Source organism: Melanerpes formicivorus, unplaced genomic scaffold (assembly GCF_026170545.1).
Source record: "Melanerpes formicivorus ecotype bairdi unplaced genomic scaffold, bMelFor1.0.p_v2 SCAF_8, whole genome shotgun sequence".
NCBI classification, from domain to species: Eukaryota; Metazoa; Chordata; class Aves; order Piciformes; family Picidae; genus Melanerpes; species Melanerpes formicivorus.
Window position 1 is genome coordinate 3,075,365 of NW_027142360.1, and position 13,451 is coordinate 3,088,815.

General features: G+C 52.8%; 1 protein-coding gene across 1 annotated transcript in view; it reads left to right on the forward strand.

The window, feature by feature from the left end:
• Positions 1-13,451, forward strand: part of CACNA1C (calcium voltage-gated channel subunit alpha1 C) — a 755,167-nt gene that overhangs the window by 718,117 nt on the left and 23,599 nt on the right. Inside the window, 5 exon segments of the mRNA XM_068141830.1 lie at positions 1,908-1,999; positions 2,737-2,902; positions 3,758-3,885; positions 6,049-6,145; positions 9,160-9,262. Coding sequence (XP_067997931.1) covers positions 1,908-1,999; positions 2,737-2,902; positions 3,758-3,885; positions 6,049-6,145; positions 9,160-9,262 — 586 coding nt within the window.

A 13,451-nucleotide genomic window follows, 5' to 3' on the forward strand; every position in this document is an offset into this window, starting at 1 on the left:
TTGGATCTGCTGGACACACTCCTCTGAATGCACAATGATTTGGGCACTGCCAGAGTTAGGTATTTTACTCTGTAATTCCATTCCTTTTTCTGTCAGCTAGTTTGCAGTTGGCTGTTTAAGCCTTGTCTTACACTCAAGCCTCTGTTTAAATCATCTCAGTAGCCTGAAGATCATACCTCTCTCTCTCACATTGATCCAGATTGCTGGATAGCCTCCTGCCCTCACCAACTTTTCTCACCTTCCCTCTTTGCTTAGAGCCCACAGTGGCTTTGTGTGCAAGTGGTCTCTCAGCTATTCTGTGTGCTGCTCTCTCAAACCTGCTGACAGGTGGAGTTCCCTCACACACAGCAGGAAGGAAAAGCCTTCCTCGCCCCATTAAGCAGCTACCTGGCAAGACCAAATGTCCCAGATCTGATGGAAATATCATTTCCCATATGAAGGAGACCTACCCCTTCAGCTCAGCTACTGCCTTGGTTTGCAGCGTAACAAGATTCAAGCCTCACTGCCTGAATGTGCTCAGGTGGAAAAATCCAACTTGATGCTGATGGATGAAGTCATTTATATCGTGGCCCAGGAGGCACAGACTGGAGAGGCCAGAAGAGAGGAACATCTGCCTACAGCTCCTTGTGGGTGCCTAAAGAAGAGCACCTGAGCAGCTGTCACCAGTGCTTTGTGAGCGAGGGAAGCTGCAGAGCCAGAAGGAAAATCAGACTTCCAGCATGGGAAGTTCCCTTGCCTACACTTGTCTGAAGTGAAAAATATGAGCTGCCTCAACCCAGGCTGTCTCTGAGCATTTGAGCTGTCCTCCTGCACCCCCTGCGTGCAGCTGGGGCTATCCCTGCTACCTGCAGTGTAAGGGGCAGGTGGGACTGCAGGAGGCACACAAGCCCTGGAGGAACCCCTGCAGAAAGCATGCAGCCAGCAGACCCTGCCTCTGCTCTGGCGTGGCCTCCTCACCACAGTCACTGCACTGCTCTCCAGGTCCTTGTTTCTCTTGGGGTGTTAAGCACTGGGGACATTTGACTGAAAAGAAGTTTCATATTCACTCTGAGCTTCTCTGTGTCCTGCTCCTCCTTTTGGCGAGGAGATTACAGCTCTTAGGCCTTGAGATCTCTGTCACGTTGCTATCAATGGGGAATAAATAGTCCTGACTGGCTCTGCTGCCAGGCAAGGTTTGTTCAGCTCTCAGTCCTGGTGCTTGAAAGTACCAAAGACCTTTCCAAGGAAGTCTGAAACCCTCCTGCACTGAGGACTTCACATCCAAGGGCAGGCCCCCCAAAATGGTTGAGCCTAGAACGAAGCTGTAAGCCGCTGGGTAGATGTAATTATCATCTTCAGGCTGCTGCCTTCTGGAGGGGTGGGGGGCACTGAAACACCTGCTGATGACAAGTGTGGCTACCAGAGGGCAGGCATTTGGACCATCTCCAGATCTATGGCAACATACTTTACATTGGTTTGGGAAGATCTAAGGCATCCCACCGAGCTGGAAGCTCAAGGCTTTGCAGCTGCTTGTCTCCTGCTATCATTTCCTCCTGGTGAAGACAGATAAGCAATGCAGGAAGGAGCCTGTTCTTTGTCATTGATTTCTTTCAGCTGGACCCCCTGCCCATGTGAGTGTGTGTGTGTGTCGAGGTAAGGCCTCCTATCACATAGTCACAGCTTATTAAATAAGGAAGGAAGCCTTGTTTCAACAAAAGATGCTTCTCGTTACCGAGCGAGGGCTCTTCTGGTGATAAAAGCACCAGCGAGGGAAGCACCAGCAAGCGTGAGAGACCTGCCAGAATGTTTGCTCAGGAGAGGAGCAGATCGTGCTCAGGAGGAGAGTCAGGGCGAGGCCAGGAGCCATGAGTCGGAGGGGGTCTGGGGGTTTGCAGAGCTAACCTGAAGAGACCTCTGCTTCCTGCCAGGTGTTTGGGAAGATCGCGCTGAACGACACCACCGAGATCAACCGCAACAACAACTTCCAGACCTTCCCCCAGGCAGTGCTGCTGCTCTTCAGGTAGGTGGCTGACAGCTCTGGGAGCATGGCTCCTCTGCCCCTGGGCACAGCTCATCTCCTTCTACCCTCTCCTGCTCACCAGGTGCATAGAAACCACTGGCTCTTAGTGGGGCAGCCCAGGTGACACAACCAGGCCAGGAAGCCTTGCACCATGCCAGCTAACACTGCCCAACACTCAGGCCCGGGGAGGGAGGCAAGCCAGGAGGGTAGCCAGTCTTCAGCACTCTCCAGTTGACTTCCAGCTTGTTTGAGCAGGGAGAGGAACACGAGCTGCCATTCATGCTTGGCATGGCCGTGCCCAGCTCAGCTTAGCACATCCCCCTGCTCCATCTGTGGGCAGGTGGGCCAGGGCCAGGGTCAGGAAGGGGTGCTGAAGGGGTGGAGAGTTAGCATGAATTCCACACTCTTCCCTTGTTTGCAAGGAGATTTTTCCATGCCATCCATAGCCACGTCACACATGTCTCAATAACTCTGGCTGGTTTGAGCTGTACAGCCCTGTACTCAGACTAGCCAAAGCCAGTCGTGATCAAGATGCTGGTGATGGCAATTGAGCCAAAAAGAGTGCCAGGCTATGCTAGTGTATGCCCAAGCCCAGACACCAGCCTAACTCGCTCTCAGTTGATGTCAGTGGCAAAATTCCCATCAATGTTCATGGGAGCAGGAGCAGGTTGCTAGTGTGCCAGTCCCTCTCACATCAAAGGTCACTGCTGTCTTCCCTTGCCCTCTGCCATGCTCAGGTGTGCCACTGGTGAGGCCTGGCAGGAAATCATGCTGGCATGTCTCCCAGACAAGAAGTGTGACCCAGAGTCAGAGCCGGCCAACTCCACCGAGGTTGATCACTCCTGTGGCAGCAGCTTTGCCGTTTTCTATTTCATCAGCTTCTACATGCTCTGTGCCTTCCTGGTGAGTCCACCCCAGCAACCAAAACCTGCCCACTCTCACACTGAGCTCCTACCCCTCCCCAGACACCAGAAGGATCTCAAAGAGGGGAACTCTGCTCCCCAGAGGGTCTTTCCCAGCGGCGCCCCTTTCAGTGACAGCACTCCCATGGTCACTGCCATTCCTGCCTCACTCCCCTTCTGGGGAATGCTGTGCTTGTAATCCCAACCCTTTGTGCACGGCAAAGTAGCACTCTTCCCTCCTCCCCCTCAATGGGGAAACCAAATTAGCCTGCTGTGGGCTGTGCTGAGGCTAGCAACGCCTCAGCCACACTTCCCACCTTCCCTCCTACCTTCCTTCTGGCTGCTGAGCAGGTTTTTCCCCCCCTGCCAGCAGCAATGACTGTGAGAATACACAGATCCCACTTGCATCTGCTCCCTGTTGGCAGTGCAGCATTGCTCAGAGCTCAGCACATGCTCTGCAGCTGGCATCAGTGCACAAAACTCTCTTGGTGAACAGCAGCAACATTTCAGAAGTTTTGGTCTTGGGCCAAAAGAAGAGACTTTTATCTCAGCCCCTCTGCCTGTAGAGCTGGCCTGTTCTGCTGGGCAAAGATACAGGTAAATAAAAAGCCATCACAGCATGTCTAAGCATCCAGCAGGCTTGGGCCTCCTCCATTTAGCAGGGAAGAGCAAAACATGACCAGCTGAAAATAGCTTGCCTGCCCTTCAACTAGGGGGCTGGCAGGGGGGGAACAGAGAAACCAGCCCCAGTGGCTTCCTGGCTTTATAAGTCCAAATGCAGACCTTAAATGGAGAGCCCAGTAAAGTCTGCTGTTACCTGCCTCACCCATCGAGTCATCTCTGTCCTTGTTTGCAGATCATCAATCTTTTTGTAGCTGTTATAATGGATAACTTTGATTACCTGACCCGGGACTGGTCCATTCTAGGACCACACCACCTGGATGAGTTTAAAAGGATCTGGGCAGAGTATGACCCTGAAGCCAAGTAAGTAACCCAGCCTGGATGTCAGAGTTCCTCAGGAGAACAGGCCCATTCTTGCCTGTTCTCTAGATCCAGTGCAGTAAGTGTTCCTGCTGGAACACTGAGGCGGGGGGGGGGGTGTCTGCCAAAAAAGTCCTAAACCATCACTGCTGGTGAATTTGTAAGCCAGCAGTGCAAAGAGACACACAAACAATCCCAGCATTTATGCTGCACTGTCACCTGGAGGGACATTGCTTCACTTTCAGTAGGGGTAGGCAGAGACTGGCGGCAGGAGATGGAGCAAAGGAGGTTAAAGAGTTGGTTTATTGCTGCGTGCGTTTGAGATGCTGAGCTGTGACTCTCCCGTTGGACCTTCCACACAGCAGAGCTGCTGTGCCCAAACCTCTGCTTGGTTTTGTGTCCTATTGGCCCATCACAACCTGCACCTTCACATGGCCGTCTGCAGGGTGGTTCCTATCACCAGCTCTGCCTGGGTTTCAAGTTACACACAACCAGCTCATGCAAGGCCTTCATTGGGATTCAGTATCATGCTCTCTGTTTGACACATGCTTAGGCTTCGAGTGCATCAAGATCCCTGTGGCACTGCCATGCAGTTGGCAGCTGTAATTGCAAAACCCCCTCCATAATGCAAAAACTGTGGGGAAAGCTCTTGGCATAGACTAAAAGCAGATCTCTCCAGGAGATGGAGTGTCAAGATTAACGTGGGCCCAGGCTCTGCAGTGTGTGAAGCCGTGTCACCTTATCAGAGTGGTCTGTAAGCTGAAACCTTTCTTCCCATCCAGGGGGACTTCCCAGAGAGACTTTTAATATGGCCAGGAGATAAGCACAGAATTCTAATAGATGTGCTGTTTGTTAGCAAAAGAGCTGCCTCTCTTTGTGCTTGTCTGAAGGCAACACTGCTGTGGCTGCAGCCATACGATAGAGAGCTGTTCAGATGACATCCTGTTCCTTCCCATCTATAAATGGGAAGCTCTTTGTTCCCTTTTCCCCACCCATGGCCCAGGCTTGAAGCCCCACCTTTGTCATAGGTAGCTCTCCTCCCTCCAGGAGAGACTTTGTCTTTTGAGATGCCATTTACAGAACTCAAAAGCAACTCCAGCTGCTGCTCTAGAGGAAGTTCTGCACTTTGATTTACACAGGCTCCAGTGACAGCCCAAAGCATAAACAATGATCAGAAGACAGTGGCTTGGGGCTATTTATATGGGAGGTAAAGCACCAGGAGAAAAAGAGTCCCTTTGCACCTCTGTGCCTGCTGTAGCTCTACGAACAAGTAAATAAGCAGCCACAGATTTTGAGCAGGTCATTGGTGGGGGGAAAACCTCAAACTGTCTGTTCATGGACTAAGAAACTGCAGCATTCAGAACACTGAAACCAGTTCTTGCAAGTATTGACTCACGTGGGAGTGACAACTGGGGGGGCTGTGCTCTAGTGGAAAGTGTCTGAGCGCTGGACAAAGCCTGAGGGGTGCTCTGAATGCTGGAGGGCTGAAAGAACAATACCTTAAGCCATGCCTGGGCTACAGGGAGTGGTGGCATGGGGCTCAGGGAGTGGTGGCATGGGGCTGGAGAGATCTGAATTATAACATCCAGTTCTGGAGCCCCTATTACAGGAAGGATCTGGAGGTGCTGGAGTGTGACCAGAGAAGGGCCAGGAGGATGAGCAGAGGGCTGGAGCTGCTCTGCTATGGAGACAGACTGAGGGAGTTGGGGCTGTTCAGTCTGGAGAAGAGAAGGCTCCAAGGAGACCTAATTGTGGCCTTCCAGTATCTGAAGGAGGCTACAAGAAAGCTGGGGAGAGATTTCTTAGGATGTCAGGGAGTGATAGGGCTGGGGGAAATGGAACAAAACTAGAAATGGGGAGATTGAGATTGGATGTGAGGAAGAATTCTTCCCCATGAGGGTGGTGAGAGACTGGCACAGATTGCCCAGGGAGGTGGTGGAAGCCTCATCCCTGGAGGTGTTTGCAGCCAGGCTGGATGTGGCTGTGAGCAACCTGCTGCAGTGTGAGGTGTCCCTGCCCATGGCAGGGGAGTTGGAACTGGCTGAGCCTTGAGGTCCCTTCCAACCCTGACAATTCTCTAGGACTCTAGCTGCTTGGGCACCCTGCAGGCAGCCCAGCAGGCGTCCCGCGGGGAGGATGCAGCCCTCACTGTGCTCTCTTCTTCAGGGGGCGGATCAAGCACCTGGACGTGGTGACTTTGCTTCGGCGGATTCAGCCCCCGCTGGGCTTCGGGAAGCTGTGTCCTCACCGGGTGGCTTGCAAAGTAAGGCACGGCTGCGGCTCGGGGCGGGCCGGAGGCGCGGCAGCTGGGCAGCCGGGGGGGCACTTTGCTGCTAACGCTGGGCGCCCCCCGGACGGCTGCCCGCGGGCGGGGCGGGGTGGGGTTAGCGCCGGCCCCGGCAGAGCCGGCACCAGCAGCAGTGCTTGAAGCGGAGCCCCAGCGCCCTGCGCCGCTCAGCGGCTGCCCAGGGCGGCACCAACCTCCCCGGGGGTGAGGGGCAGCAGCGGGCGAGTTGTATGCTGGCCAAAGGCATCAGCGCACCACCGACCCTCGCTCTAGCTACCCGTGGTGGGTTGAATATTACTCCCCCCAAAATAAAATTGCCAGACCAGCTCAGCTGGAAAGCAAACCCAGCTCTCTTTTCACAGGCACACTACAATCCAGGCACATGGAGTGCAATGAATGTGTACAAACCAGACAATGTTTATATATATGTGCAGTTTATAACCAACACAAGAACCCCCCTGGACAAAACCAGGGGGCTACCAACAGCTTCCCCCTCCCTGCTCCCTTCCCCCACCCTGGCCAAGGGAAAAGAAAAAGAAGGGCAGAAGGTAGCTTGTTAGTTAGCCACACCATGAATGCAGCCAAGGTCAGCAATAGCCAAGCAAAAGCTACCAGGTGGTACCTGCTAGAGCAAAGAAACCAAAGAGAGTTAGTTTATACAACTAACTTTATGTTAGTTATCAGAGCACTGGGATTATTTACACCTGATCATTCTTTTCCCTTTAACATCCAATGGTGATTTATTTACCTCCTACCACTTTCTACTCAATCTGTGGAAAGTTTCCCTAGGCATCAGCCTGAAACTGCCACACTGTGAGAAAGCATCCCTGCTAACTACAGCCCTCCAACCCCCAGCCCCAGTCAATCACCCACACCTGTCTTTGTGGTATCAAAGGCACATCCCAGGAGAGGGAAGGCCAGGCAGCAATAAGAGGGCAAGTGGAAATACCTCTTGAGATGTTCTTTGGTCTAAGCAGTGCACCAAAACCCCACTGTTATGTCTCTCTGTTGCTTGAAGGAGAGTTGTTAAGCAGCAGCAAGGTGGGCACCTGATCTAGTGTGAGGTGTCCCTGCCAGTGGCAGGGGGGGTTGGAAATGGGTGGTCCTTGAGGTCGCTTCCAAGCCTGACAACGCTGTGATTTAAACACACCCAGGGCAGGGGCAGGCTTGCTGGGCACATGTGGTGCTCGTTGCCTGGGTTGTGAGAGGGGCTGTGAAAAAGGACTCGAGCTGGTGGACAAGAACATGTTTATAACCTTTATGCTTCCTTCCCTCGAAGTTCTTTACCTCCTTACAAGTCCCAGATTTCCCATGAGATGCTTGTAGCTGCTCTTAGTGTCAGAGCACAATTCAAGGCCCAGGGCCTGTTCACAGGGATGTATGACTGCAGCTGTGTGACAGCCCCCTGCAGCGCTACAGCCTGGGGTCAGAGTGGCTGAGAGCAGCCAGGCAGAGAGGGACCTGGGGGTATTGGTTGATAGTAGACTGAACATGAGCCAGCAGTGTGCCCAGGCAGCCAAGAGGGCCAAGGGCATCCTGGCCTGCATCAGGAACAGTGTGGCCAGCAGGAGCAGGGAAGTCATTGTGCCCTGTGCTCAGCACTGCTGAGGCCACACCTTAAGTCCTATGTCCAGTTCTGGGGCCCTCAGTTTAAGAAGGACATTGAGACACTTGAAGGTGTCCAGAGAAGGGCAACAAAGCTGGGGAGGGGTCTGGAGCACAGCCCTGTGAGGAGAGGCTGAGGGAGCTGGGGTTGCTTAGCCTGGAGAGGAGGAGGCTCAGGGGAGACCTTCTTGCTCTCTACAACTACCTGAAGGGAGGTTGTAGCCAGGTAGGGGTTGGTCTCTTCTCCCAGGCAACCAGCACCAGAACAAGAGGACACAGTCTCAAGCTGTGCTAGGGGAAGTTTAGGCTGGAGGTGAGGAGAAAGTTCTTCCCAGAAAGAGGAATTGGCCATTGGGATGTGCTGCCCAGGGAGGTGGTGGAGTCACCATCCCTGGAGGTGTTCAATAAAAGGCTTGGATGTGGCACTTGGAACCATGGTTTAGTTGTTAGGAGGTGTTAGGTATTAGGTAATAGGTTGGACTTGATGATCTCTGAGGTCTTTTCCAACCTGGTTGATTCTGTGTGATCCTGTGACTGCTGTGGCCTGCTGCTGACACCCTTCAATCTGGTTCAGTCCATGACTGCAGTGGTAGCAGTGGGGGTGACGACACTCTTGACTCCAGTTTGGACCAGCCCTGTTACCTGAAAGTGGCAGAAGACAGAGCTCAGACAAAGCCATCCCCAGAAAGCATAAGAGTTCAAGCCAAGTCCCTGGTGTCTCTTACCTCCTGAGACAGAATCTGGTGACTCTGCTCCATCTGTCTCAAATGCATGTTGCTGGTCTCACTGAAGTTCACCCTCTATCTAAAACAGCACTCAGCACTCACTCTCTGTCTTACATGGCTTTTCAGACTTACTGCAGGGCAGACACAGCCTTGTGAAAGGGAGAGGGGGAGTAGCTGAATAAAGCAGATCAGCTTTCATGTTCAGTTAATCCCCTTCCTCCAAGCCTGACACCTAGCAGAAAGATTCTGGATCTCTGCTTATGTACATTTGCACCAGGCACAGCTTTAGTGCAGGTGAGTTTCCAAGCACCTCAGGAGGTATGAAGTTGGTTTCTGGTAAGAGAAAAAAAGTGTCATTTAAAAGCCACTGGAACAAATCTCTCTCTGTGGGCAAATGGGGAAAACAGAGGTTAGAAAGTGATAACCACACTGAAGATAGAGCATTCAGCAAAGGAAGAGAGCCCCCAGGGCAAGCACACCGTGGCTGGGAGCACTGGGGGACGTGACAAGTACTTTTACAGTTGTGTAGCTAAACCCCCAGGCCAGGGATGCTCACATAGGAGGGGTGGTGGGTCTGGAGGGCATCACAAGGGCATAAGGAAGGGCATGCTTCAGCCCACATGTTGACAGTGTGATTGTTCTTTCCTTATCATCCCCCAGCGCCTTGTGTCCATGAATATGCCACTGAACAGCGATGGGACTGTCATGTTCAATGCCACTCTCTTTGCATTGGTCAGAACAGCACTGAGGATCAAGACAGAGGGTAAGAAGCTTACTGACTACCAGGGGTACAAAAGCAGCTGGGTGGTGTTCACACCAGAGTGTGCTGAGCTGGAATACAACCACAAGGACATCTTGTGCAAAATGATCCCAGTTACTTACATGCAGCACATGGTACCTAAAGCAATGACCTTCTAGGGAGAGAACAGTGATCTTCCAATCCTAGGGAAGCAAAAGAGCTTGGACTTGAGGGTCTCACCTCACTAAAACTCCTCCTGTGCTTCCATTAGCATCAATTAATATTGCATTGTAGTGACAGTGGTGCTGTAGGCCTTAAAGACAGATGAGAAGTGAACAGACTGCTGAGAGCTTTGCACAGACCAGGAGGTGTAGCTGGGGAAAGCAGACAAGACCCTGGCTCAGATTGTCACCTTTGTGGCACTCTGTCTCCTGCTGTAATGAAAGATAATGGTCCTGAGTCAAAACCTGGTTTGATACATTGATAAGATGATCTAAAAGAGCATGTAGATTGGCAGCTAAGGACTTCTGCCTGGGGTTGTTCAGCTTGGAGAAGAGAAGGCTCCAGGGAGACATTAAGAGTGGCCTTCCAGTACCTGAAGGGGGCTACAAGAAGGATGGAGAGAGACTGTTTGCAAAGGCCTGCAGGGACAGGACCAGGGGCAATGGCTTCAAACTAGAGCAGAGCAGATTGAGATTGGATGTTGGGAACAAATTCTGCACCATGAAGGTAGTGAAACACTAGAACAGGTTGTCCAGGGAGGTGGTTGTGGGAACCCAGGGAGGCTGGACAGGGCTCTGGGCAACCTGATCTAGTTGGGGATGTCCCTGCTGAGTGCAGAGGGGGTTGGACTGGATGATCTTTCGAGGTCACTTCCAACCCAGAGCATTCTATGATTCTATAACTCCATGACTCTATGATTCTGGCCACAGGAAACCAGAGACCTGCTTACTGTGTTGGGATTATCATAGTATCATCATAGTATCATAGTATCAGTCAGGGTTGGAAGGGACCACAAGGATCATCTAGTTCCAACCCCCCTGCCATGGGCAGGGACACCCCACACTACATCAGGCTGCCCAGAGCCTCAGCCAGCCTGGCCTTAAACACCTCCAGGGACAGGGCCCCAACCACCTCCCTGGACAACCCATTCCAGGGCTTCACCACTCTCATGGGGAAGAACTTCCTCCTCACCTCCAGCCTCAATCTCCCCACCTCCAGCTTCATTCCATTCCCCCTAGTCCTATCACTCCCTGAGATCCTGAGCAGTCCCTCCCCAGCCTTCCTGTAGCCCCCTTCAGATACTGGAAGGCCACAATGAGGTCACCTGGGAGCCTTCTCTTCTCCAGACTGAACAGCCCCAACTCCTTCAGTCTGTCCTCATAGGAGAGGTGCTCCAGCCCTCTGCTCATCCTCCTGGCCCTTCTCTGGACACCTTCCAGCACCTCCACATCCCTCTTGGAATAGGGGCTCCAGAACTGGAGGCAGTACTCCAGGTGGGGTCTCACCAGAGCTGAGCAGAGGGGGAGGATCACCTCCCTTGCCCTGCTGGCCACACTTCTCCTGATGCAGCCCAGGCTCTGGTTGGCTTTCTGGGCTGCAAGTGCACACTGAGAGCTCCTGGTGAGCTTCTCCTCCCCCAGCACCCCCAAGGCTCTCTCCTCAGGGCTGCTTTCCAGCCAGTCCCTGCCCAGCCTGGATTTGTGCCTGGGACTGCCTCCACCCAGCTGCAGGACCCTGCCCTTGGTCTTGTTGAAGCTCATGAGGTTGGCTTGTGCCCACCTCTCCAGCCTGTCCAGGTCCCTCTGGATGGATCCCTTCCCTCCAGCCTGTCTGCTGCACCACACAGCTTGGTGTCATCAGCAAACCTGCTGAGGGTGCACTCAGTGCCACTGTCCATGGCACCCACAAAGATGTTGAACAAGACAGGTCCCAGGACTGATCCTTGAGGGACTCTGCTTGTCCCTGGCCTCCACTGGGCCATGGAGCCATTGACAGCCACTCTTTGGGTGCAGCCATCAAGCCAGTTCCTTATCCATCCAGTGGTCACCCATCACACCCATGTGTCACCAGCCTGGAGACCAGGATGTGGTGCGGGACAGTGTCGAAGGCTTTGCTCAGCTCCAGGCAAACGACATCAGTTGCTCTCCCCTCATCTGTTAATGTTGTCAGCTGTTGATAGAAGGCCACCAGGTTGGTCAGGCAGGATTTGCCCTTGGTGAAGCCATGCTGACTGTTCCAAATCACCTCTTCACTATTCTTCTGAGCCAGCAGTGCCTCCAGGAGGATCTGCTCCATGATCTTTCTGGGCACAGAGGTGAGACTGACTGGCCTGGAGTTCCCTGGTTCCTCCTTCTTACCTTTTTTGCAAATGGGGGTGATGTTTCCCCTTTTCCAGTCAGTGGGGACTGCCCCAGGCTGCCATGACTTTTGGAATATAATAAAGAGGGGTTTAGCAACCTCCTCTGCCAGTTCTCTCAGTACCTGTGGGTGTATCCCGTGGGGTCCCATGGACTTGAACACTTTCAGGTTCCTCAGGTGATCACCAACCTGATCTTCACTTACCATGGGCAGTTCTTCCTCCCTGTCCCTGGCATTGTCTTCCATAACATCAGGAGTGTGGCTAGAGGCCCTTGCAGTGAAGACTGAGGTAAAGAAGTTATTGAGTACCTCAGCCTTTTCCTCATCACTTGTGACCATGTCACCAGTTTTCTTTCTGAGGGGGCCCACACCTTCCCTAGGCTTCTTCTTCCCATTCATATACCTGTAGAAGTTCTTAGTGTTCCCTTTAACCTCCCTGGCGAGATTCAATTCAAACTCTGCTTTGGCTTTCCTGACAGCTGGGCCAAAACAACAATAAAAGTGGTAAAAGTTTTTAAAATGGCATTAAGGCCTTGAACATTGTGCTAAACAGACCCTGTCTGGTGCCAAACAGATCATCCTGAGGTACAAAAAAACCACCAACCACAACTGCTGCAGGACATCTGTGTGTCTTATGAAACACAGACCTAAGCCCCATTGTTTTCTTTGCCTCAGACTCTTGGAGTAATGGCCAGTGAACCCCTGGGAGACCACCTAAAGCCTCAGAATGCTTTCTTGCAGGTGGTTAGGGCAGGAGTTTGAAAGCAGACCTCCACACTTAGATTTCTGCCTTTGATGTTGTCCACCTGTTTCATCCTCAGCAAGTTACTCGGTGTCCCCTTCTTTGCTGCATCCTGCTGAGACAGCTGCTGCCATGCAGAGCCCTGTGCAGCACACTGAGGAGCCTTGGATGCTGTAAACTTCATACAACTGACCTGGGCCCATCAAACCAGCCAGATTTCTTTCCAAGAGGCTTCTCACCCTCAAGCAGATCAACACTGCCACCCAACTCAGTGTCATCCGCAAACACCAAGGGTGCCCTCAGTCCCCTCAGCCAGATCATTGAGAAAGATGTGAAAGAGAACTGGCCCCAGCACTGAGCCCTGGGGAACACCACTAGTGGCCAGCCACCAACTGGATTTAGTGCCATTCACCACCACTCTTTGGGCCTGGGCAGTTTTTAACTCAGAGAAGCATCCACTCAGCCAAGCCATGTGCAGAGAGTTTCTCCAGGAGGAGCTGTGGGAGGCAGTGTCAAAGGCTTTACTGAAGTCTGGATGAACAACATCCACAGCCTTTCCCTCATCCACTACATGAGTTACCTTGTGTTGAAGGAGATCAGGTTCATCAGGCAGGCCCTGCCCCTCGTGAGCCAGTGCTGACTGGGCCTGATTGCCTGCTTGCCCTGCACACGCTGCATAATGGCACTCAGGATGCTCTGCCCCATGACCTTCCCTGGCACCAAGGTCAGGCTGACAGGTCTGCAGTGCTGGGTCTTCCTTCTGGCCCATCTTGTAGATGGGTGTCACATTTGCTGATCTCCATTCAGCTGGGACCCCTCCACTTAGCCAGGACTGCTGATAAATGATGGAAAGTGGCTTGGTGAGCACTTCTGCCAGCTCCCTCAGTACCCTTAGGTGTAACCCATCTCACCGACTTGTGTGCAGCTGGGAGGCAGGGACTGCAACAGGTAACTCTTGGGAAGTGCTGCAAGCAGGCCCAGGTCTTCAGACTTCTCAGGATCTCAGGTAGTGATAGGACTAGGGGGAATGGAATGAAGCTGGAGGTGGGGAGATTCAGGCTGGAGGTAGGAGGAGGTTCTTCCCCATGAGAGTGGTGAAGCCCTGGAATG